The 26,089-nt window shown below is 45.0% G+C and overlaps 1 protein-coding gene across 3 annotated transcripts in view; it reads left to right on the forward strand.

Annotated features, from left to right (window-relative positions):
- The first annotated feature begins 241 nt into the window (after nucleotides 1-241).
- LOC135524190 (dual specificity tyrosine-phosphorylation-regulated kinase 4-like) overlaps nucleotides 242-26,089 on the forward strand; it is a 32,264-nt gene continuing 6,416 nt past the window's right edge. Inside the window, exons 1-6 of one of the 3 annotated variants that reach the window (XM_064951497.1) lie at nucleotides 242-377; nucleotides 1,062-1,144; nucleotides 21,615-21,689; nucleotides 23,992-24,141; nucleotides 24,580-24,894; nucleotides 25,503-25,639. In XM_064951497.1, the coding sequence (XP_064807569.1) occupies nucleotides 1,079-1,144; nucleotides 21,615-21,689; nucleotides 23,992-24,141; nucleotides 24,580-24,894; nucleotides 25,503-25,639 (743 nt within the window). In that variant the 5' untranslated portion in view covers nucleotides 242-377; nucleotides 1,062-1,078. Of the gene's footprint in view, nucleotides 378-1,061; nucleotides 1,145-15,453; nucleotides 15,824-21,614; nucleotides 21,690-23,991; nucleotides 24,142-24,579; nucleotides 24,895-25,502; nucleotides 25,640-26,089 lie in introns of those variants that run through there. The other 2 variants (XM_064951496.1, XM_064951498.1) reach the window with 2 other exon arrangements.

Raw genomic sequence — 26,089 nt, forward strand, 5'->3', positions numbered from 1 at the left:
TTATTGACTCCAACCTAAGTGTATATAAACTTCCGACTTCAACTGTAACACCAAAAGGATTCATGGCATCGACCGGAATTAGAACAAATAGACGTTAGGGAACTAATGTAACTGTGACGCCATCAGATCAGTCATGTTTGGAGTAATGAGACATCCCCCAGGTTACGGAGAGAGCGCCATAGAGCGACACGGCTGAAGCGAGGGAGGCTCATCCCCTCTCCACAGCTCAGCTACATTGACGCAGCGGAACCCGTCCTCACGTTATCAGCATTGGTCAACCATGATCGTCACAGCACAGTAATATGTTAGATTTTTACCATAAGAGTAGATAGACTATGATAAACCATGAGTGCGACTAGTAGATCCACGGAGAAGAGGTTAGTAGGCTCTTCGTAGCACATGGGGGCAACATGTTTTTTCATGTTATGTGATTGACTATAATTACATGTCCGATTTTTACATTGCATATTTGTAATAGCAATGTGAAATTGCAATAATATCCAAATAGTCTAGCCTTGGTCTACTGTATTGTAGCAGTGGTGGCAGGTGTTGGAAAAAAATGACGTGTTATAGAAGTTATGAACAAGAATGAGCCCATTTAGAAAGGAATGGAGAAAGGTGGGTAATGTTTTTATTTTGCAAGCAGGTCTTTGCCAGTGGGGGTCAGTGGTTTACAACAGATCCAGGCTCCCTGCTCGTAGGAGCTGTAGAGATTAGGCTATTATATACCCCAGCCTACACAAACCAAGAAAAGGGCATCCTTTCTAGAATTAAAAAAAAAAACGAATTGGAAAACCTTTAGTTTCTCTGAGGTAAACGAGGCTGTTAAAACACCTAACATAAATATGTTATATCACAGGACATTATTTATTGCCGCCCTCACCCCCAATGGACATTTATCATTGTTACCATTGTAAATATGTATATTATTATTTGTATTATTATTTCATCCACTTCTCTTTAACCTTCACATTTGGAGCTCGGAGTTTAAGATTTTCACGTTACTCTGCTATTACATCTGTGCCCTTGTGCATTTGACTAATAAACTCTAATCTAATTAGTTTTTTACAGGAATACAATGACGAAGAAGTTGGAAAACCTGATAAAGGAGAGGAATAATGTCTCCCTACCACTGCTAAAAAAGGTAGGACAAAAACACTGTCAGAAATGCACGGGAGTGTTTTCCAGATATTTGGCCTGTGAGCCTGCCATTACTCTTTTCAATACAGTAGGTCCTTATGTCTGCTCAAAGTACCCTAAAGCGATGGTGTTATTTCCAAAGGTCCCATTAGCTATGTTTACTTAGACTGAGCCACTGTAAGAAAATAAACAAATGTGGCTTGATTTTGAGCTAATAGGGCTTTTCTGCTCTTATTCACCCCCTTTCCATAAGCAGCTCTTTAGGTTAGGAGAGGGAGGGAGGCGCTGTGGTGTGTGCAGCAGTCAATTTGGCCCACGCTCATTTAGTAGCCATTAAACAAATGTTTAGGCTCATTGTGTGGGCTCAGTGGGCTGATCTATTCATGAACACATTCTTCCCTTGTGCCTGCGGAGTCTTGACCCTTTGGGCTGGAAGACAGGGTGCTGGACCGTTGTGAACTCCACACTCACTGAGCATGTACTATTAGAAATGGCGACTGCCCACCAGCTGATTCTCGCCTCTGCCCTCTACAACCTGTTTACTGTCAACAGAGTAAACCAGACCCGTGTCACAAACCCGGTTAACTACATGGTCATGGAACTCTTATAAAAAAAATCACATTGATCTAAAGGAAAATGTGATGTGTACCCTGTGTGCATCCATACGCCTGTACGACGAAACTGAGACTTGTTCTAAAGTAAGGAACATTTGGATCATTCAAATCTGGGCCACATTATTGGTGCAGCATAGCATTCTACAGTGTTTCAATAGAGGGCTCTCTAGGCTTTCTTAGTGTTGAGAGCTCCAGCAGCGCAGGTAGGACCCTGACCTGACTCCCCTACTGACCCATTCACCTGGACCTCAGGGAGATTCATGCGGGCCATACAGCTCATCTTAACACCAGGCCAAGTTCCACTCTGGTTCCACTCTTTGCTGATTAAGTTTTCATACAGGCCACCACTGCAATGGGAATTGACAGTCACCTGCAGGCAGAAATGACTAATTCTCTTTGAAGTGAGGCAGAACAGGAAGTGTCTTCCATGCTACCTGGGACTGGGTCTATTAATAACTACATCAACAGAATGTCAGTGTGAAATGAGGCTAAAAAACAAGGAATGGAAGATCGAATGAGAAAAAAATGGCTTAAGACAAGGTAGCTTATGAAGCCAGATAATGTGGAAAAACATTGCATATGTTCTCTGAAATGACATGAGCACCCACAAACAAAGATAAATTACCCAGTCCAAAGGCACAACAGAAATATGGAAACTTCAATATGCTACTACAGTCAAGTCCTTTAACATTGTCAATCATGAATAATGTCAATCATCTAATTTTAGTCACGTAAATCTAATTGTAGCACGGTGGCAGTGGTGCCCTTCCCTGACCTTTTTCCCAGAGTAGTGCTTTGAAGTTAACATTACAGCCTCAGGCTAGGATGTTTTATTAGTTGGCATTGACACTGTCAGCATTTGTCTGAAGAATATGTCACTTCATTCAGAGAGAGACATAAAACGTTGATAATAAGAACCTCTTGTACATAATGAGAAATGTTCAACAAGAACTGTTGCAAAGAAAACAGTTATATATTTTGAGCTTTTTAGCAGAGGCTGGTTGACTTTCAGGTTCTTTTATCGACTGGTGATGTTGTTGTTGCTGGTCTCTGTAGGCAGCCTTGGAAACCCACTGCGGCATCACAAGACACAGAGGCATGAAGTGCCTCACCGCAGGATGTAAAATGTCAATGGTATTTTGCTGCAATGACATACTTTCCACTGAATTATTCGATACACAGAGGAGAAGTGCTATTACATGAAAAGACACTTTCAACACCTCAACTACTTCATACTTTGTTTTTTTAGTGGCTACTTTTCTACCCTGTTCTGTTTTGCCGTGGTAAAACATTTAGTGTTGGGGGAGGACCGGGTGCACATTCATAAGACTGGCTCCAGTGGATTGTGTGGCCTGGACCATGTTGTGTGCTCCAGCCCTAAGGCTCAGCTCCTACTTCTAGTTAGCCCAACTCAGCCTACCACCCCCCTGGGGACGGGCCACCATATGCACTGCACTGCCTGCTGTCCCTGATATGGTTTCTCATCGCGGCTTTGTCCTCGGCTGACACTGGACGCTCTGAATTAAAGCATTTAGAGAGACCTCACCTCCAGCGGATTACAGGGCTGTTTCTGGGTCAGAAAGCAGGGGGTTCACACTGTCACTTTACTCGCATGGCAGGAGCCCAGAGGATGGAGATATAGTCAGCCCTTCTGGGTGTTGGCCTAACTTGAGGCAAAAAAAGGAGTTACACTCATGAATTACTTGATATTCATAAGTGAGAATCCTATACATTCCTCATCCTAACCACGTTTTCTCATTCAACCCACTCTCTTGCTAAAAAATGCTCTGACTATTTTCTTTCCACTTCATTTGTGGCTTAGTCAGTGTTAAGATGGAGGTGAAATGTGTCAGTTAAAGGGTCGCTGAGGCTTGTATGCAGGGTCACAGTGCCCAGCGAGCACATAGGCTGGCAAGGCTTTTTGTCACAGCTTGTCACATGGTCGAGGCCACAAACGTGTGGAGCTCTTCCACTGCCACCACAATGAAGCCAGTGAGCCAAGAGGTGTCCCCTCTGCCAGGGGCGGCTGTTACGGCCCTGTGGAACAATGGGACAGACCGTTGTCCTGGACGCTGTTTCCATGGCACGGTGGCTGTGGCGTCGCTGACAGAGGACAGCTGGGTGGCTCCCCAAGGCTAATGAACATTCATATTATTTGCAGTGAGTTCTGGGTAAACAGCAACCCAGGAGGGCTGTTAATTAGTGACGGGCTTTGTCGCATTAAACTCTGTTGTTCCTCAACACTGAGTCATGGGAGAGTATGCACGGTTGGATGGTAGTGCCAAAACACAACCCACCTCCCCCATGGGGACCAGACCATCATTGTGTGATGTGTGAAGACCTGCCTGCTCAGAAAGATATTAAGAATGTTGTATTTCACCTCCCTCTATTTTTGTGATTTCTGAAGAATGAAGTGAGATCTGAGGTATCTGAGTTTATATCAAAAACATTATAAAGACACTTTACAGCAACAACAAACTAACACTCCGTCAAACATAATGAGACAGAAAATAAAATAATGATTCCAAGGGCAATGTTAAAATAGCAATGTGTTGGTCAGAAAAGGCCTTTGAGGCCATAATGTGTCAGTATAGAGTACCACAGTACGAGTCATAATAACCATAAAACCTAGCAGTCAAACAAGGAAATGGTTCCAATTGTTTATTCCAGGGATTTGCTTTGTGTAGGCTTACCCTGGCGTGATGTTTGAATGGGCTTTACCCAATCTGATAAAGATAGCCATGGGGTCTTTTTTCATAAAAAAAAACAAAAAAACACTTTATTTAACTAGGTCAATTATGAACAAATTCTTATTTACAATGACAGCCTACACTGGCCAATTGTGCCCCACCATATGGGACTCCCAATCATGGACGGTTGTCAGTTGTGACACAGCCTGGAATCAAACCAGGGTGTCAAGCACTGAGATGCAATGCCTTTGAACGCTGCGCCACTCGGGAGCCCGGGAGCTCTGTGAAGGTATCTCTGTCAAAGACCCGGCTATCAATGTGATTTGATTACATGCTTTGGAACAGCCCTTGTATTTGGCGGCTTTTAGGACCTTGAGAAAAGAAGTGTACATTCCCATAGTACATTGACACATGATGTCATCGGGTTAATTCCCCCATTTGCGGTAATTGTTCTGTAATTGCTCTAGTTTGAAGGGAGCTTTTCGTTCGTGTCTCACTGGTTTTGGAATACACCTTTTGTGTCCAGTCTGTGACAAAAGGGGTTAAGGGGATCACCTTACAAAGTTTGTTGTGGAAGGTGACAGGGGTTGTGTAAGTTCTTACACGTGAAAGACGGGCTGGCGGTGACATCATGACGCTCGTCTTACCTGGGTGACACAGTGCTCCTCTAATTGTCCCCTCTCCTGGACCATGGAAAGCGGCCAAGAATGGTAAAGGCTGGCAGAGTAGGCTATGATGACCACTGGTCATTCACTATACACTTGGAGCAGCAACTCATCCTATTTTTAAAAAAAAACAACTTTTATTTAACTAGGCAAGTCAGTTAAGAACAAACTCTTATTTACAATGACTGCCTACCAAAAGGCCTCCTGCGGGGATGGACACTGGTGGGCAGAGGGGCATCCTTCTTACCAAACCACATGACCTTTGTTTTGGAGGTGTTCAGAACAAGGTTAAGGGCAGAGAAAGCTTGTTGGACACTAAGAAAGCTTTGTTGTAGAGCATTTAACACTAAATCCGGGTAGGGGCCAGCTGAGTATATGACTGAATCATCTGCATATAAATGGAAGAGAGAGCTTCCTACTACTTAAGCTATGTTGTTGATGTAAATTGAGAAGAGCTTGGGGCCTAGGATCGAGCATTGGGGTACTCCCTTGGTGCCAGGCAGTGTCCGAGACAGCAGATGTTCTGACTTTATACAGTGCACTCTTTGAGAGAGTTAGTTAGCAAACCAGGCCCACAGAGACACCAATACTTAGTCGGCCCACAAGAATGGAATGGTCTACCGTATCAAAACATTTGGCCAAGGCAATAAAAATAGCAGCACAACATTGCATAGAATCAAGGGCAATGGTGACATCATTTAGGACCTTTTAAGGTTGCAGTCACACATCCATAACCTGAGCGAAAACCAGATTGCATAATCGAGAGAATACTATAGACATCAAGAAAGCCAGTCAATGGATTATTGACAAGTTTTTACAGCACTTTTGATAAACAGGGCAATTGTCAACAGATTCCTTATTGTCAATTTGCACATCGAACAATTTCAATATACAATAATGAACTATCTTGGTCCCCTAATATCTGTGGCACCAAAGCCCTTCAGGGCATCCATTAGAGGACTTGGTCAAGGGCCATACAGGGGGACACTAGGCCATCATCACTCACTGCTCCATCCTCAGGTTCCTGGCTCAGCTAGGTGCTCTGTCTGGGGCAGCCAGGTCACCACCAGTGGCAAGCCTCACATGATACAGTAGGTTTTATTTAGAACTATCCAGCAATGCAGCTAGTGTCTTCAACCTCCCCACCTCACTCCGTCCTGCCACCCCTCACCCCAGCCGTAGACCTCAGTCTGAGCCATTTACCTGGAGACAGGGAGCCAGTACTCCAAGGGTCCATCTTACCTGCTTTCCCCTGCCACCTCTCACTCTCTCTGGGGCAACCGGAGCTGGACATGGGGCCAAGGGCTGGCTCACATGCCCAGGAGGGAGAGCAGACCCTGGGTGACGACGGGGATGATGATGAGGTAAGACCTCCAGGGAGCTACTGACCTACTGCGGTATGTACTGCTCACGCTGCTTCAAGCAGTGTGACATTTGGCATCGAGAAGGCAACAGCATTGCAGTCTGCTCCAGTTTAGGATAATACTGTACAGTAGCTGATCAGCAGGAAATAGTGCCCCTGAGCTCATTAAATAGGTTGTTTTGTTTTTAAAAAATCCATTCCGATATATATATTTTTACTCTGCACATCATGGCAACTCTTGATCCATTTAGCTTATTTGAAGGATAAGAAATTGAAAGAACACACAGTACTGTACCTACTGTACACTTGATCTTTGCCTTGTAAAATGACTGACTGTGTGTGTGTGCATGTTTTGGTGGTCAAAACAAGCAGTGTTGAGATTACAGGGTTTCTTTAATGCAATACAGAACAAACAAAATACATTCTCTCTCATTAGGCTTACAGTGTTACCTATTGCACATTCTAGTACTTACTGTAGTAGGCTTCCTATCGTGACCACACCCGCCCACCTACCATAATCCCATTCACATTAACATCCTTACCTGCATTTCCTTAATTGTGCTCAGCTGGCGGTCATTTTCCCCGCACGGGGAATTGCATTCAGGTATATTTTTAGAGTGCAGTTTAGCAGGGGCAGGGCAAAGACCAGCGGAATTAATGGACTAAATCTGACTAAATCAGATTTGGCCAGCACAATGTTGCTGATATTGATTGGATCTCATTGTTCTGCTGAAGCTTCTCTGCTGAGAGCAGGGGTATGGAAATGGTCTCGGTACCCTATCTGTCTGCTATATACTTGATACTGTGTATTGTTTGCATTGCCCAGGGTCATCAAGAGCAAGTTGGCAGGATGCAGAGTCTAGTCATGATGATGACTGTAAATGACGTGGATGCTGCATTAGGAGTTAGTTACCCATTATATTTATAATGCGATGATGAGAATGACTCTCGCCTGTTCAGGGTCAGACCATAGATAGTCTAGCACACTGCTGATTGTGATCGTGTAGGGTAAAGTGGTGGCTCGTGGTAGGTTGGGGATTTGGTTTCGAGGGATTCCGGCAGGGGACAAAGGAAACAAAACAAGACAATTCTGTAATTCTAAAATACACTCATTCCCTAAACCAGGCCAGAGAAGGTGCTCCCTATATAGTAGAATGTGTGCCATGTTGTCTGTAGTTGGCATCTATCCACTCTGAGGTTCTGATCTGTCTGTCTGAGGTTAAACCAGAAATGACAACACCAGACCTCGTTAGTGTGATGAGAGGTTTTCCACACCCCATGTATTTATTGATGAAATATGAATAGAATATGAATCCAGTATTAGTGGGAAAGTCAGTACTGTGGGGATATAATTTATGTGAGTTCTGTCAGTCCAGAGGGCTGAGCCTGAGTGACTAGGCCACTGGTCCACTCTGCCCACCTCCAATCTGGAGCACTTAAACACCTGCAATAAGATATTATAGGCCTAAACAGCCAGAGAGAGTAATAGTATTATTTTGATTGCCTTGTTTGTGAGATTACTTAAATTGTATTTACTAAAATATATATATATATATATTTATGTGTAATCAAAAGCCCAAAGCTGCTTATGTCTCTGTTAGCTCACATACAGTATATTTATAATTTAATACTTATCCTTTAGTACATTAGCATACCTACCCTCCAATTTGGTCTGTCTGGGTGAAACTTTTGTTTTTGCTAGGAGGCCAGCTTTGGCTTTCCCTGCCAAGACTGTGAAAGGCTCTTCACATGGTTAATGGGATTTGGCCTGAGCCTGATTATTCTGCAGCTCTATGTCCAAAGCTACTCTGACACAGGACACTGTGACCACAGGGCCACATTGGCTTTATGGACATAAATAAATAGAGAGGTTCTGGTGATTGAAATGACTTTGTAACATGCTGTCAGCTACTCATCTTGATGGGTGTCAGGAGGACTCTACATAAGTTGTTATTAGATGGGCATAGTATACAACTTTGCATTGATAAATACTTGATGATAAAAAGTCTGGATAACATTTACATGTACACTTTTCAGTAGGTCTCAAAGTCTTTTACATGTTGATTTCATTGAGTTCCTCAAGCTAATTTCTGATGTGCCTCATACAAATTCATAGAGGTTTGTATCTGGTTACTAATACTCACACTGGCGCCATAAACAATTCTGTAAAGGGGCAACCTTATCATCACCCACATCTTTACCCCGAGCTGGGTTTTGGCCAGGTCATTACCCAGACTCCTCCTCTGCCAAGCGTCAGGAGACTGACTGCGCTTTGTCACCTGGCGACAGCTCGCTCACTTCGCCTCTATCACCTGGCACCTGACTCCTATTAGGGAGCCACGACAGGCTGCAGGTCAGGGTTTCTGGCTCCGAGTCTGAGGTTTGGCCTGCTAGGCCCTGCCTGCCTGCTGTTCACATGTAAATAGAATACTTTCAAAGCTGTTCCCTCCCTCCCCTCCCATGAGTCTCCTCCCTGCTTGGCTAACTTACTGACTGTGAGCTCCCGTCTATAAACCCCAGCTATCTGGGGGCCCTGGGAATCCAGCAGTCTGTTCAGGTGTTCCTGTTTGGTAAAGCTGTGTGAGGCTGCGTGAGGAGGAAACAAAGACAATGGCAGCCTTAGATGACACTTCTGCACTGCTCCAGAATGCCTGGTGTCGTTAGTAGGGAAGAGCAGCTGTTTCATGCAACAATAGTTGTAGTTTGATTGACATAGTCACACACGCACGTTTCCACCATGGAAGACACATTACTCATTGCAAGTACAGTACGTACTGAGTACCCAGAGACAAAATGGATCAAGATAAGTCTTCTAAGGTTGGCTCCTTGGCGAGGCAAGCTGTCATGAATGTCAGTTGAGAGACCCACTGACCCGTCATTATGCTGAAACAATTGCAAACTAAAGTGAGGCCTGGACTATAGGCCTTAGAAGTGATGTGGTAAAATATAACTCAGATATATTCTGAGTGTGATGTCACAAGTTCACAGAGTTTCTTACCTGTAGGCCTATCGACCATCTTCTGTAACATTAAGCTTAGTTTAGGCCTAGTGCCGCTAAACTCCTGCCTTTAAAAAGCACCGCCAGTCATACTCTGGACTCTGTCCTGTTGTGGACTATGGAGCCTCCAGCTGCTGCAGTGGAGGCTGGCAGCGTGGCAGGCACCAGGATAAGATATCATCACTGCACTGTTTGTCAGCAAGGCGGCGGCATCCCGTGGGGCTTGCAGCAGAGTAGGTGGTGAAGGGTGAAATATGACAGCTCTAGTGGCTCTGTCTCCAGGAAACCGCAGCAGGGAGAGGCGTCAGCCGGGCCACCTGGGAACCCTATTAGTGCTCTGCCTGTGCCCCTGTCTGGCTCCACAGCTCCATGAAGAGCCCACCTACGAGGGAGAGGGATCTGTCACCTGCACTCCTCTTCCCCAAGAGGCCCCTCTCACAGGAAGCCAGCGCCAGGCCCCTGCTGTAGCAACTCCGGCCCCTGCTGTAGCAACTCCGGTTCAGGATGGGTCCCTCATCGAACCCCCTCCACACATAAGCCTCCTCCTTCCTCACCAAGCACAGCAGCAGCAGCCTCCTTTCCCTGTCTGTGAGCCTGCCCATCTGTCTCCTGGACCAGAGAGAATCCCAGGCTCTGCGAGGGCTGATACAGATGATACAGGGAACCACCCTGCTCAGTCCAGCTTCTGTTCCACCTGTTCCACAATGTGAATTGCCAGAGGAAGCCTTATTAAGGAGTGCTAGAAAAAAATCTACATTACCAGTGTTGCGAAGACAAGGAAAAAGGTTTTGTAAAACGAGTCTTAAGGAACAGCATCCTCCCTCTGCTCTGGGGCGATCTGACCCTAATCTCTAAAAGAACCCCCTCCAGTTGGGTGTGGTGGGGCTGAGGTGTGGCAGCATGGAGGAGCTTCATTATGGGGGGAGACGGGACCTCGCCTGCCTGCTGTGGCTTTAACCTCCTCCAGGGCTGCTGGGGCAGCCAGGGCTGCGGGAACAGGAGGGTCCAGCCTGAGGCACATGAGGTAATTCATGGCACAGTGGGAGTTACATTGGTGGGTAGACGTTAGATGGTAAACTGAGGCTCTCTTTTCCTCAATCGCTTCATCTTTAGAACTCGATCTCTTTTCTCTGGCTTGCTTTCTGTTTTGATATGGTGCTATTTTCAGTCGAGTCACTCGTGATCATTTTCTTAGCAACAAAAGTAAATTAAACTGTGGTGAATGATACGTTATGTTATACATTTGGCAAATTCGCAGTGACGATGACATTGCACAGTGACTCGATCTGCTTTAGCTAGCTATGCTTCGCTAAACCAGACTTAGTCACCTGGGTGGTAGAAGACACACTGCATAATGACTGTGTCTGTCTCCCCTATGGACTCTGGCAGATCTAAAAGTGGCTTATTTACTTGGTGTTTGATAATTAACAACATTAACATCCTTTCTGTTACAGACTGAGACATTAACCGAATCATCTGTTGTTCAGTGTATCTCCCCCCCATCTTTCATTTTTAAACACGTTTGTATTTACATTGTTGAGCAATACATGGACCTTTTAGTTTGATTACTAGACAATTGTAACACTTCAGCTCAAACCATTGCAAATAAACTGTAGTTCATTTGAGTCATTTTATCGACTCCATATTTCTACTTATTGTCAGGCAATGTAGATAGGTATTTTGAACTGGGTAAAGGAAGAGATTTTAGGAAGGGGCTGAGATGATGAGGTGGACAGGGGAAGGGTGGGGGGGGAGTGTGTTGGTGGTCAGAAGTGCTTGAACAGCGGTGTTTGATTACAGGAGATAACAACCACAGTGCTGAAATAGGAGAAGACACTGCAGCATCTCTCTAGCTTATCTCATCATTATCTGCCAGTGTGGATTTTTTGTGCTGTGATTCAAGTATTGTTTCATTATTTGGCTGACAGTGAGCTGTGCAAGGATCCTGGTCAAAGGATTATTGTCTGATGTGGAAGCTAGTTATAACCAGTATAAATCTGTCTCACCATAACCGATATGTGAGATTTTGTACTTTTCAGTCTTATTGATCAGAGAATACCTGTGCTATTTTTATACTAATAGGAGATACAAGTTTAGTTTTAGATGTGTAGGAGGCATATTTTGACAGAATAGTGGTAATTTCTCTGGAGGACAAGATTTTTTGACACCATGCCAGCATACTCAGAAGCAAGTCAGTCTTACTGCCTTAGGAACGGAGACAACATACATTGAGATATGAATAGATGTACATGTACAGTGCATTCGAAAAGTATTCAGACCCCTTCCCCTTTTCCACATTTTGTTACGTTACAGCCTTATTAAAACATTTATGAAATTATTTTCCCCCTCATCAATCTACACACAATACCCCATAATGAAAAAATGAAGAGGTTTTTAGACATTTTTGAAAATGTATTAAAAATAAAAAACAGAAATACCTTATTTACATAAGAATTCAGACCCTTTGCTATGAGACTCGAAAATGAGCTCAGGTGCATCCTGTTTCCATTGATCATCCTTGAGATATTTCTACAACTTGATTGGAGTCCACCTGTAGTACATTCAATTGATTGATTGGACATGATTTGGAAAGGCACACACCTGTCTATATAAGGTTCTACAGTTGACAGTTGACAGTGCATGTCAGAGCAAACATGTAGCCATGAGGTGGAAGGACATGTCCGTAGAGCTCCAAGACAGGATTGTGTCGAGGCACAGATTTGGGGAAGGGTACTGTTATGGACATTTTTCTGTGTTCATGCAAGTGACTGATTGAACAAATCCTCACTATCAAGTACCTGCAATTTGGCAGTATGCCCAGAACATTGTTTTGAGAAAGGGATATCTCAGTTTCAAGGTCTCAGCATAGAGAAAATAAGCCTTGTGAGGTATTGGTCTGTCACATGCATGACCAAGTATTGGTCGGTCACATGAACGAAGCAAACATTTATGGCGTTAATGATTGCCTGTATATAAGAGAACTAACAGGACTGCCCCGGGTAGAGCTCCTGATCGACATGTGTACTTGGTGCATTGAGTTGGTTGGAACCTCTCCAGCACACTGATAATAAACAAGGATTCATTTAAGATTGACTTTGAGTGTCCCTGTGTAAAATTTCCACGACAGTACCAAAGAAATTCTGCAGCTGTGAAGGTTCCCAAGAACACAGTGACCTCCATCATTCTTAAATGGAAGAGGTTTGGAACCACCAAGGCTCTTCTTATAGCTGGCCGCCTGGCCAAACTGAACAATCGGGTGAGAAGGGCCTTTCGTCAGGGAGATGACCAAGAACCCAATGGTCTCTCTGACAGAGCTCCAGAGTTCCTCTGTGAAGATGGGAGAACATTCCAGAAGGACCACCATCTCTGCAGCACCCCACCAATCAGGCCTTTATGGTAGAGTGGCCAGATCGAAGCCACTCCTCAGTAAAAGGCACATGACAACCCGCTTGGAGTTTGCCAAAAGGCACCTAAAGGGCTCTCAGACCTTAACAAACGTGATTCTCTGTTCTGATGAAACCTTGGCCTGAATGCCAAGCGTCACATCTGGAGGAAACATGGCACCATCTCTACAGTGAAGCATGGTGGTGGCAGCATCATGCTGTGGGGATGTTTTTCAGCGGCAGGTACTGGTAGACTAGTCAGGATCAAGGGAAAGATGAACAGAGCAAAGTACAGAGATATCCTTGATGAAAACCTGCTCCAGAGCGGTCAGGACCTCAGACTGGGGCAAAGGTTCACCTTCCGACAGGATACAGATCCCAAGCAAACAGCCAAGACAACACAGGAGTGGCTTCAGGACAAGTCTCTGAATGCCCTTGAGTGGCCCAGCCAGAGGCTAGACTTGAACCCGATCAAACATCTCTGGAGAGATCTGAAAATATCTGTGCAGCATTCCTCCCCATCCAACCTAACAGAGCTTGAGAGGATCTGCAGTGAAGAATGGGAGAGACTCCCCAAATACAGGTATGCCAAGCTTGTACCCAAGAAGACTCTAGGCTGTAATCGCTGCCAAAGGTGCTTCAAAAAGGTACCGAGTAAGGGGTCGGAATACTTATATAAATGTGATATTTCCGTGTTTTATTTAGAAAAAGAAAAAAAATGTCTTAACCTGTGTTTGCTTGTAGATTGATAAGGGGGGAAAAATGTAATCCATTTTAGAGTAAGGCGGTAATGTAACAAAATGTGGAAAAAGTCAAGGGGTCGGAATACTTTCCGAATGCACTGTATGTTTTGAAAAGGATAGTGAAAAAGTAACCACTGACGACAACATCCCTTGATCAATCTGCATTATTTTAAGTCCACCACTCTTCACTTAACACTTTATTTTATGGGCCGTGACTGGGAGGTCCATGGGGCGACGCACGATTGGCCCAGCGTTGTCTGGGTTAGGGAGGGTTTGGCTGGCAGGAATATCCTTGTCTCATCGCGCACTAGCGACTACTGTGGCGGGCCGGGTGCAGTGCACGCTGACCAGGTCCCCAGGTGTACGGTGTTTCCTCCGACACATTGGTGCGGCTGGCTTCCGGGTTGGATATGCATTGTGTCAAGAAGCAGTGCGGCTAGGTTGGGTTGTGTTTCGGAGGACGCATGGCTCTCGACCTTCGCCCCTCCCTAGTCCGTATGGGAGTTGCAGCGAAGAGACAAGACTGTAACTACTACCAATTGGATTCCACGAAATTGGAGAGAAAAAAGGGGTATATTAAAAAATAAAACATTTTATAGGACCAGAATTTATCAGCCTTAGCTCAATCAAATGTTCTCCACCGTAAATGAAGCCTGCGTATGCCGATCATGGCGGTTCTGGAAGTTTTCCATCAGAAAGGACTTGAGAGCTGCCCAGTTCCAACAGGTTTGACTAAGGGTACAGGGGTAGTAGACTGAAGGAGCACTCTCCGTCATGGATAGATCATCCTCCTATAGTCCTGTCTGATTACTGGAAAGCCCTTGTTGCATTACAGCCACTCTATAATCATATTCAACTGAATCATCTGCAACTTTATTCCAAGCTTCCTCATTTTGTAAGGGGATGGTTTTTGTTTTCATCCGCCTCACCCTGTCTGTGATTAGTCATTCGGTCTTTGTCCCATGTTACAATGGAAAATCATCTTCCACTTACATCACTGATGTTCGGGTTTGAAGAACGCCTGGTGTTGTCTCCCACTACGCCATTGAAACACGCCGTTTCTCATGTCAACATGAGTTGAGGTGATTTTACTGTTCCCCAAGTAGTCTTTATGTGCTGGTATATAATAAGCCTAGCATAGGACTACTCATATTGATGATTTGTTTAACCTATTATAAAAGTGGTGTAACCTATTATAAAACAAGCTGTGCATTACGAGAAGGCAGGTATTATATTATGTAGGCTACCTTTACGTGTTGCATCAGTCTTTATTTTGTGTGTGTGCGTGCGTGTGACAGAGAGAGAGAGAGAGAGAGAGAGAGGTAAAATCCAGCACGCCTTTACCATTGTTTGTGTCTGCCAGTGCAAACCTACAATTTCAACTTTTAACACGAGGTCGAAAGGGGACAAAACTTCACAGGGGGGAATTAATGTTTAACATATTTACAAAAAAAAATTATCTACCCCCTGAGAGGTCTTATGCCTCAACACAGAGTCTTTATTTGTCATATAGGCATAGTCCAACCTATAGATTGTGTAGCAAAGGTTCTGTGGATGGTAAATAGGTTATTTTTTAGGGACAGCAGCATGTCTCAACACATCACACGACCATTTCCTGCAACGTGAGGAGACTCAGTACTGTGACTCAGTATAGGCTATCCACAGGGATACAGTGTGCGTTTTAGCCACAGTGCCTTAGCAGTAGGCTACAGAATATTGGCTACTGTATAGGTATGTGCGCAATGGCGCACATTCACCGAGCACTATTGGATTTTAGGAGTGTCAGTCGAATGTAGGGGAGGATAGGTAGCCAAAAACAAATCTATATCGGGAAGACCCAGCTGTCAGATGCAGAAACGTGAACAGGTGGCCTCTCCAGAGACTTACGCGTGAAGGTGAATAGACTAGCAGCTTACCTCTTTCTCTAATCTTCTGCTGACGACAGCAATACTGACCCTACGGTCAAAATTATGTATATCGCAGTTTGAGATTCAAGACCCGATCAATTCGTGTTGATTCAAGTGACAGTCGCTCCTCGTTTGGACTTTCGTTGCTGACGTTTTTTTCTCCAAGTGTCAGAGAATCTGAAAGTGACGTCTGGACTTTCGAAGATGTGCTGGCGCCTTGCATTTAACAGTAGTTACTTTCACGTGTAGGCTACATTGAGATTGGGATTTACTAAGGACCCAGGTGCCAAAGCAGCATGTTTCCCGAAATTAATAACAAGGTGAGGTCCATCATCCATTTTGGGTATATCCATGAATCAGTTATTTATTTCTCTTTTTAGGCTACGGATATTGACCCAAAACATTTTTTGTACAGCATTTATTTTCTGTTCTCTTGTCTACTCGACTTCTATTTTATATTTTTCTTGAACATCAGAAAGTCATGTATTTTTTATGTCTGAAGTCTGAAATAATAAATGTTGTTTAGATTGTATGGAGATTCACTTTTGTATTCCACTTATTTCACAAATACAGACTATTATGATGTGTTATGAAGTAGGCCTAAACATTGTGTCCCATTTAGTAGGCTAATTCGCCTATAGGTTGTTGTCATTATCTGAGACAGTAAACATGATCCATGGCTATTTCAGTCTACACTTTGTTTTATGAGTCATGGTGTGAGATAAGCTCTATAGCTTCACCATAAATAGGATCAAACATGATCAAGGACAGGGAACCAGCAACTCATTCATCCGCTGTTTACAAAGAATATTAGCCTTGTAGCCATGTGTCATTAATTATTTGCAACATCATTGTCACATTGATAACCTAACCAGCCAACTGAACCTCAGTTAATGCAACATTTTATTTGATCTGAATAGCAAAAGTTTGTCGCTCTTATTCAGCTCTTCTTGGTATTTTCGATACTTTGATTATCATCGACATTGAAGCGTTACTTTCCTCATGCTTTACTGTAACGGGTGTCATATGAGTCTCAGAAAATACATAATTTTGTATATATGGTGTATGTGGACACCCCTTCAAATTATTGGATTTGTCTATTTCAGCCACATCCGTTGCGGACAAGTGTATAAAATCGAGCGCACAGCCATGCAATCTCCATAGGGAAACACTGATATTAGAATGGCCTTACTGTAGAAGTAGAAGTGCCTTCCTCACCATCTTAAATAAGCATGCCCCATTCAAAACATTTAGAACCAGGAACATATATAGCCCTTGGTTCACTCCAGACCTGACTGCCCTTGACCAGCACAAAAATATCCTGTGTCGTACCGCACTAGCATCAAACAGCCCCTGCGATATGCAACTTTTCAGGAAAGTTAGTAACTAATATACACAGGCAGTTAGGAAAGCTAAGGCTAGCTTTTTCTTTAAAAAAAAAATGTTACCCCTTTTTCTCCCCAATTTCGTGGTATCCAATTGTTAGTAGCTACTATCTTGTCTCATCGCTACAACTCCCGTACGGGCTCGGGAGAGACGAAGGTTGAAAGTCATGCGTTCTCCGATACACAACCCAACCAAGCTGTACTGCTTCTTAACACAGCGCGCATCCAACCCGGAAGCCAGCCGCACCAATGTGTCGGAGGAAACACCGTGCACCTGGCAAGCTGGAGCACGATGAGACAAGGATGTCCCTACCGGGCAAATCCTCCCAAACCCGGACGACGCTAGGCCAATTGTGCGTCGCCCCACGGACCTCCCGGTCACGGCCAGTTATGACAGAGCCTGACCGCGAACCCAGAGTCTCTGGTAGTACAGCGCCCTTAACCACTGCACCACCCGGGAGGCCTAGGCTAGCTATTTCAAACAGAAATTTGCATCCTGTAGCACAAACTCAAAAAAGTTCTGGGACATTGTAAAGTCCATGGAGAATAAGAGCACCTCCTCCCAGCTGCCCACTGCACTGTGGCTAGGAAACACTGTCACCACCGATAAATCCACGATAAATACATTTCTACGGCTGGCCATGCTTTCCACCTGGCTACTCCTACCCAGGTCAACTGCCCTGCATCCCCCACAGCAACTCGCCCAAGCTTCCCCCATTTCTCTTTCACCCAAATCCAGATAGCTGATGTTCTGAAAGAGCTGCAAAATCTGGACCCCTACAAATCAGCCGGGCTAGACAATCTGGACCCTCTCTTTCTAAAATTATTTGCCGAAATTGTTGCAACCCCTATTACTAGCCTGTTCAACCTCTCTTTCGTATCATCTAAGATCCCCAAAGATTGGAAAGCTGCCACGGTTATCCACCTCTTCAAAGGGGGAGACACTCTAGACTCAAACTGCTACAGACCTATATCTATCCTACCATGCCTTTCTAAGGTCTTCGAAAGCCAAGTTAACAAACAGATCACCAACCATTTCGAATCCCACCGTACATTCTCCGCTATGCAATCTGGTTTCCGAGCTGTTCATGGGTGCACCTTAGCCACGCTCAAGGTCCTAAACGATACCATAACTGCCATCGATAAGAGACAATACTGTGCAGCTGTATTCATTTACCTGGCCAAGGCTTTCGACTCTGTCAATCACCACATTCTTATTGGCAGACTCAACAGCCTTGGTTTCTCAAATGACTGCCTCACCTGGTTTACCAACTACTTCTCTGATAGAGTTCAGTGTGTCAAATCGAAGGGCCTGTTGTCCGGACGTCTGGCAGTCTCTATGGGTGTGCCACAGGGTTCAATTCTCGGGCCAATTCTCTTCTCTGTATATATCAATGATGTCGCTCTTGCTGCTGGTGATTCTCTGATCCACCTCTACGCAGATGACACTATTCTGTATACTTCTGGCCCTTCTTTGGACACTGTGCTAACTAAACTCCAGACGAGCTCCAATGCCATACAACTCTCCTTCCGTGGCCTCCAACTGCTCTGAAATGCAAGTAAAACTAAATGCATGCTCTTCAAACGATCGCTGCCCGCACCTGCCCGCCTGTCCAGTATCACTACTCTGGACGGTTCTAACTTAGAGTATGTGGACAGCTACAAATACCTAGGTGTCTGGTTAGACGGTAAACTCTCCTTCCAGACCCACGTTAAGCATCTCCAAAATTAAATCTAGAATCAGCTTCCTATTTTGCAACAAAGCATCCTTCACTCATGCTGCCAAACATACCCTCATAAAACTGACTATCCTACCGATCCTCGACTTCGGCGATGTGATTTACAAAATAACCTCCAATACTCTACTCAACAAATTGGATGCAGTCTATCACATTGCCATCCGATTTGTCACCAAAGCGCCATATACTACCCACCACTACGACCTGTACGCTCTCGTTGGCTGGCCCTCACTTCATACTCGTCGCCAAACCCACTGGCTCCAGGTCATCTACAAGTCTTTGCTAGGTAAAGCCCCGCCTTATCTCAGTTCACTGGTCACCATAGCAACACCCACCCACAGCACGCGCTCCAGCAGGTATATTTCTCAGGTCACCCCCAAAGCCAATTCCCCATACTGTATTTATTTATTTATTTTGCTCCTTTGCACCCCAGTATCTCTACTTGCACATTCATCTTCTGCACATTTATCACTCCAGTGTTTAATTGCTATATCGTAATTACCTCGCCACTATGGGCTATTTATTGCCTTACCTCTCTTATCTTACCTCATTTGCACACACTGTATATATACTTTTTTCTACTTTATTATTGACTGTACTGTATGTTTGTTTATTCAATGTGGAACTCTGTGTTGTTGCATGTGTCGAACTGCTTTGCTTTATCTTGGCCAGGTCGCAGTTGTAAATGAGAACTTGTTCTCAACTAGCCTACCTGGTTAAATAAAGGTGCAATAAAAAAATCAACTGAAGAACTCAGTGACTTTCAACATGGCGCAGTCATAGGATGCCACCTTTCCAACAAGTCAGTTCGCCCTGCTGAAGCTGCCCTATGTCAACTATAAGTACTGTTATTGTGAAGTGGAAACATCTAGGAGCAACAACGGCTCAGCCGCGAAGTGGTAGGCTGCACGAGCTCACAGAATGGGAGCTTTCAGTTGCCACCAGGTGCTGAGGTCCGTAGTGCATAAAACTAATCTGTCCTCAGTTGCAACACTCACTACAGAGTTCCAAACTGCCTCTGGAAGCACAAGAACTGTTTGTCTGGAGCTTCATGAAATGGGTTTCCATGGCCGAGCAGCCGCACGCACACAAGGCTAAGATGAGCAATACCAAGCTTCGGCTGGAGTGATGTAAAGCTTGCCGCCATTGGACTCTGCAGCAGTGAAAACGTATTCTCTGGAGAGATTAATCCCGCTTCACCATCTGGCAGTTCGACGGACAAATGTGGGTTTGGCGGATACCAGGAGAACGCTACCTGCCCCAATGTCTAGTGTCAACTGTAAAGTTTGGTGGAAGAGTAATAATGGTCTGGGGCTGTTTTTCATGGTTTTCTAGGCCCCTTAATTCCAGTGAAGGGAAATCTTAACGTTACAAAGCAAGTCCAAACAGAAATAACTTGACTGGCCTGCACAGAGCCCTGACCTGAACCCTATCAAACACCTTTGGGATGAATTTTAACGCCGACTGCGAGCAAAGGCCTAATCACCTAACATCAGTGTCCGACCTCATTAATGCTCTTGTGGCTGAATGGAAGCAAGTCCCTGCAGCAATGTTCCAACATCTAGTGGAACGCCTTCCCAGAAGAGTGGAGGCTGTTGTAGCAGCAAAAGGGGACAAACTCCATATAAATGACCATGATTTTGGAATTAGATGTTCAACGAGCAGGTGTCCACATACTTTTGGTCATGTAGTGTATTTGGAATACTGTGATCCCTTTCAAGGACCTTTCCAGTATCCAGTAAGATGTGCACTGCAGCCAATTAATGGGGTAGCTTCGACCCACATCGCAGTACAACCCTCACTCTCACAAACCTCCCAGGGGGCAGCCAAGGTTGTGTTATGTGTGCATCCTGCATTAATATCTGAATGTGTGTTTGCTGCCTTGAACTCAGATTCCAAACAGCCAATGGCGTGGGCACTATTGTCCTTCTACTCTAAATCCACCCCAGAAACCGTGCCTTATCCTTTTATACATGGCCCTGGGTCTGTATGCATGGGAATCAAAATACTATCATATTCTCGCAAAGGAACCCAACTGGGTCAGTAAGAATATTGAGCATATGGATGGAAGAGATATCTGTTTAGTGAACTCGTGAAAAGGTATAGTGTTACTGTAGGTCTAGATCAAGTTCAATCATAAATCTGCTCTGCTACCCAAGTACCCAGCCAACCGTTGCCCATGCCCTCTCGGGCTCTCTGAATTTAGCCTGTGCCAATCTGGCCTGGAGGTTTTAGTCCACCCATACGGTGTCTCTCAGTCTTTCAACACACTGTTAGTTGACATGCTCCCCTCTGATTAAGGCACGCGTTAGCACAGCTATGCTGACAATGTTGCACCAGAACTAATAGAATCGCAGTGGCTCATATATAGCCTGGCACCAGACTGAATTGTGCTTTGAGAAATGAAGTCCACGATCAACAAGCCCTCAGCTCTCCTCTCCATTACCACACCCTTACACTCTTCATAGAACATCAGAGCCAATGCTCCAGGAAAGGATTGCAGGTTGTGAAAAAACTGAGTGATAAAGAGACCAATGTTACTGTGGTAGTGACTTGCATAAAATACTCTAATTTCAGGGAGTGTGCATCATCTTTGCTTGAGTGGTAATAATCCTACTTCACTGCCCACTGGCTGTTTATATCTGTGGGACCCACCACTGTGCTGGGACTTTCAGTCCCACCAGCAACAACCAGGCTGTTTATTCTCCTCATTCAAAGAGATGCTTTGAAGTGAATCAGTTTCGGATACAAAAAAATACGTTATTTATAATTCAAAACAATACGTGATTTATAATTCAGATGAATGACCTCAATGACTTGTTATGAGTCATATTGAATCTATTTAACAAAACTGAATCTGATTTTAGAGAGATTCCCTTGGCAATGCTGTATCCATCGCCGCCCCCTCACTGACTTAAAGAGGTATATAGAAGCGAGTTTTGTGTGTAAATGTAATGTTTAGCCAAGTCTCCCATATTCCTCCACAGTCTTCAAAACCAGAGGCCTTCCCCCACTCACACAGACTCCAGACCCAACAGGCAACCAACCGGCCCTATTTACAGGTGAGCCTTTACTCACAGGTGACCCCTGACCTGCGGAGCATTTGAGCACCTGCAGACCCACTCTTTCAATCCTGTATATTTTTGTCTGTGCTATGCCCTCCCCTTTCACTCCACCAAAACTCATTACCCTAGCTAGGCTCTTGCTACTGGAGGGCACTGGAGTACACAGAATATATGGAGCAACTACCTCGTAACCACTCCCAAGGGATAAAATCATGGTGCTGCTCACTGTCAGACCTGGATGTGTTTAAGAACACAGAGTAGTAGTCTAGTCAGCTTGAATCCAGTTGTGCATAAGCATGATACTCTATTTGCATCCATGTGCTTGTTATGGCAGGTGCTTGGACCTATATTTAGCCTGTGTCTCTATGCGTCAAGACCAAGTTGGCCACTACTGCAGCAGCCTGTGTCTCAATGCGTCATGAACAAGTTGGCCGCTACTGCAGCAGCCTGTGTCTCAATGCGTCATGACCAAGTTGGCCGCTACTGCAGCAGCCTGTGTCTCAATGCGTCATGACCAAGTTGGCAGCTACTGCAACAGCCTGTCTCTATGTGTCATGACCAAGTTGGCAGCTACTGCAGCAGCCTGTGTCTCTATCCGTCATGACCAAGTTGGCAGCTACTGCAGCAGCCTGTCTCTATGCGTCATGAACAAGTTGGCAGCTACTGCAGCAGCCTGTGTCTCAATGCGTCATGACCAAGTTGGCCGCTACTGCAGCAGCCTGTGTCTCAATGCGTCATGACCAAGTTGGCCGCTACTGCAGCAGCCTGTGTCTCAATGCGTCATGACCAAGTTGGCAGCTACTGCAACAGCCTGTCTCTATGCGTCATGACCAAGTTGGCAGCTACTGCAGCAGCCTGTGTCTCTATGCGTCATGACCAAGTTGGCAGCTACTGCAGCAGCCTGTCTCTATGCGTCATAAACAAGTTGGCAGCTACTGCAGCAGCCTGTGTCTCAATGCGTCATGACCAAGTTGGCAGCTACTGCAGCAGCCTGTGTCTCAATGCGTCATGACCAAGTTGGCCGCTACTGCAGCAGCCTGTGTCTCAATGCGTCATGACCAAGTTGGCAGCTACTGCAGCAGCCTGTGTCTCTATGCGTCATGACCAAGTTGGCAGCTACTGCAGCAGCCTGTCTCTATGCGTCATGACCAAGTTGGCAGCTACTGCAGCAGCCTGTCTCTATGCGTCATGACCAAGTTGGCAGCTACTGCAGCAGCCTGTGTCTCAATGCGTCATGACCAAGTTGGCCGCTACTGCAGCAGCCTGTGTCTCAATGCGTCATGACCAAGTTGGCCGCTACTGCAGCAGCCTGTGTCTCAATGCGTCATGACCAAGTTGGCAGCTACTGCAACAGCCTGTCTCTATGCGTCATGACCAAGTTGGCAGCTACTGCAGCAGCCTGTGTCTTTATGCGTCATGACCAAGTTGGCAGCTACTGCAGCAGCCTGTGTCTCAATGCGTCATGACCAAGTTGGCCGCTACTGCAGCAGCCTGTGCACGTGTGATTAAATATCACCGCTATGTAAAGATTAGGGTGCACTTTTCAACCTGTTGTTTTGGGCTGCTGTACTTGCTGTAACCAAAGCAAAGGGATATATGACTACCGGTTCCAATTTACAATAACTGTCTATCATAACATCAATGTATTTACATTATTCATACAGGCTGATACAGTCATTACCGTGTAGGAAGTCATTAAATATGTTACCGGCATGCATCATTTTTATGATTTTCTGATTAAACTCATGATCTCTGCCCTTGTTGCAGTCTAGGTTAGAGGTCTCCTTTCCCCATCATTAGCTTGGCTATGCCTGCAAGGCAGCCAGTGACACATGTAAACCTGCTCCTACAGCAAGCAGGATGTCAGCTAGAGAAAGGCCTGCTCCAGTTCAGCTCCCCCACAGCAGCAGATAGTGCTGACGCGGTCTGTCAGGGCCCAGTCTCCAATGTTTTGTCCCTGACTCACTCTCACCCTGCTCAGTAATTCCACCCTCAACCCTGGGGGTCCTGGTTACCTGAGCCACCACATTTAAAATGGCCAGAGCAGATCTCTCCCTCTATCCCTCCCTTTATTTTTGCTCCAACTCCCTCTCCCCTCCAAACCTTGGCCATAGAGTATGTGATCACATAGTCTCTTCCCACAGCCGCTGTAATTCTGACACCGCTGGGGTTAGAGCGCCATGAGTCTGGCAAGCAAGACTCGTTACAACGATACAATATGTTATTGCACTTTTACTGTTTTCATCTGCATGTTTCAAAAAAAACTTCCTTTATTTGAACCTTTTTCTCTCTCCTGTAGAAGTTTAACTCGGAGGGGACCTTGCCCCATCTGGAGCCCCCAGTGATACAGGTGGTTGTCAGCAATGCCAAACTCCACCACCAGCAGTCCGATAGCATCCTGCCCCACATCGTCAACAAGGGGGTGCAGAGCAACTACCAGACACACCAGGTGAGGCTACATTTCACACTGTGTCACACTATACTGTTGGCCTCCAACAGTAGATCACTTGACTCCAGTTGTCAATTGTAAATGCACATGTAAATAATAAGTCCTTGATAGTTTATACATCTTCAGATGAACCCTCTGAGCCCCAGAGGGAACAGCTCATAACAACAGAGCAAATGAAATGGCATCAAACACATGGAAACCATGTGTTTTATGTATTTGATACCATTCCACTGATTCCGCTCCAGCCGTTACCACGAGGCGGTTCTCCCCAATTAAGGTGCCACCAGCCTCCTGTGCTCTGAGCTGTATCTGACATGTATCGCTCCCAGCAATGTAAAAGGAATTGAGACCCGTTTCATCAGGGTTAGGCTAAGTGATAGTGCCAAAGTGTTGTGAGAACAGATCAGCTGACCTCTTCTGTCCTTTTGTGATTGGCAGGATGAGAGATCAAATCCGTCCTCCCAGTTCCCCATGCGGTTCGGCTCCTCCGTGGAGAACCTGTCTGACTCTATCACCACCAAGGGCCTCAGCAACAAGCTGGAGGAGAAGAAGCTTTATGAGGGACAGAGGCTGCCCATGTCTCCCACAGAGGCACTGAGGCACTTCCAGGGGCGTCTGACAGAGTTTGAGCAGGAGGAGATCATGGACTACTCAGAGATCTGGTTCCTGGGTCTGGAGACCAAGAAGTTTGAGGGCTCTCACGGGATTCCTCAGAACGCAGGCTACGACGACGAGCACGGCAGTTACAACAAGGTAACATTTCAACAAGGATTTGAATACATGTTTCTCATAAGCATGAGTTTATTTTCTATGATTGTGTTTTGTGTATTGATGTGAATATTGATGTGTAAATTGATGTGTACAGTATATTGATGTGTTTGATGTCTATTGATGTATATACATGGCCCATATGTGAAAGCGATCTTGGTCTCAGCATGACTCCCTGTCAAAATAAAGGTTAAATAAAAAATGCATAAATATTATTGTGGTTCCTTAAGGTAAGGAGGAGTATTTTTGTTTATTTGCAAGACATTATGCTGTGAGCTCTCTCTCAACTTCAAGGTAAACGTCTTTGAATTGACATTAAGGCACAAGAATAGCAGTCCAATGCACTGTGAGGATTGTTTAGACTCATGACCAGAACTAGTGTTTGGCACTGGAAGTAGTAGGGAAAATGTTCCTTATGTAGTCATTACAAACAATCATCATTAAAGGATGTCATTCTACTGTATCATGAACTACTAATTAAGAACATACATACAATGAAGCTCTTGTATTTAAAAAATATTGTCCAACATACCATACACACACACAGTACACCAAAAACATCCTATTGAATGTGCTGTCTGTCCCGTATCCAGGTTCTACACGACCACATTGGCTTCCGCTTTGAGGTGTTGGAGGTAATTGGGAAGGGATCCTTTGGACAGGTCCTGAAATGTCTGGACCACAAGACCCAAGAACTGGTTGCCATCAAGGTCATTCGCAACAAGAAAAGGTAGAAACAAAACATTTGGCTTTTGAATGTGCATCCAGTGCTCAAAGACTCTGAAACTGACCTTCTTGTGTGAGGTCATTAAACATGGATCTCTTCGTGACCTTTTCACGGGGAGGTCCAAAGGGGTCTCCTTGCTATTGCTTCTCTCAGGTGATCCAAAGCTCTGTGTCAATAGAACTCCCCCTTCTCCTCTTTGACTTTAATTGATGCAGATGTCATCAGTGCTTACTGCCCTTCAATAATGCAGAAAACAAAATAGGCGCTGAATGCCTTAGGGCTGCCTTGGTCTCGCCACTGTGGCCAAGTCTTGAGCAAAGCCCTCTCTCAAAATTCTTGTTTCTCCTGGGAGAGGAGAGGAGCTTTTCCCTTCTTTACAGCTGTCATAATTTCTCACGTCAAAGGACATTAAAATTGGAATTGAAAAATATTGGCTGAAAGATTTTCCATGGT

This window comes from Oncorhynchus masou, chromosome 31 (genome assembly GCF_036934945.1).
Source record: "Oncorhynchus masou masou isolate Uvic2021 chromosome 31, UVic_Omas_1.1, whole genome shotgun sequence".
NCBI classification, from domain to species: domain Eukaryota; kingdom Metazoa; phylum Chordata; class Actinopteri; order Salmoniformes; family Salmonidae; genus Oncorhynchus; species Oncorhynchus masou.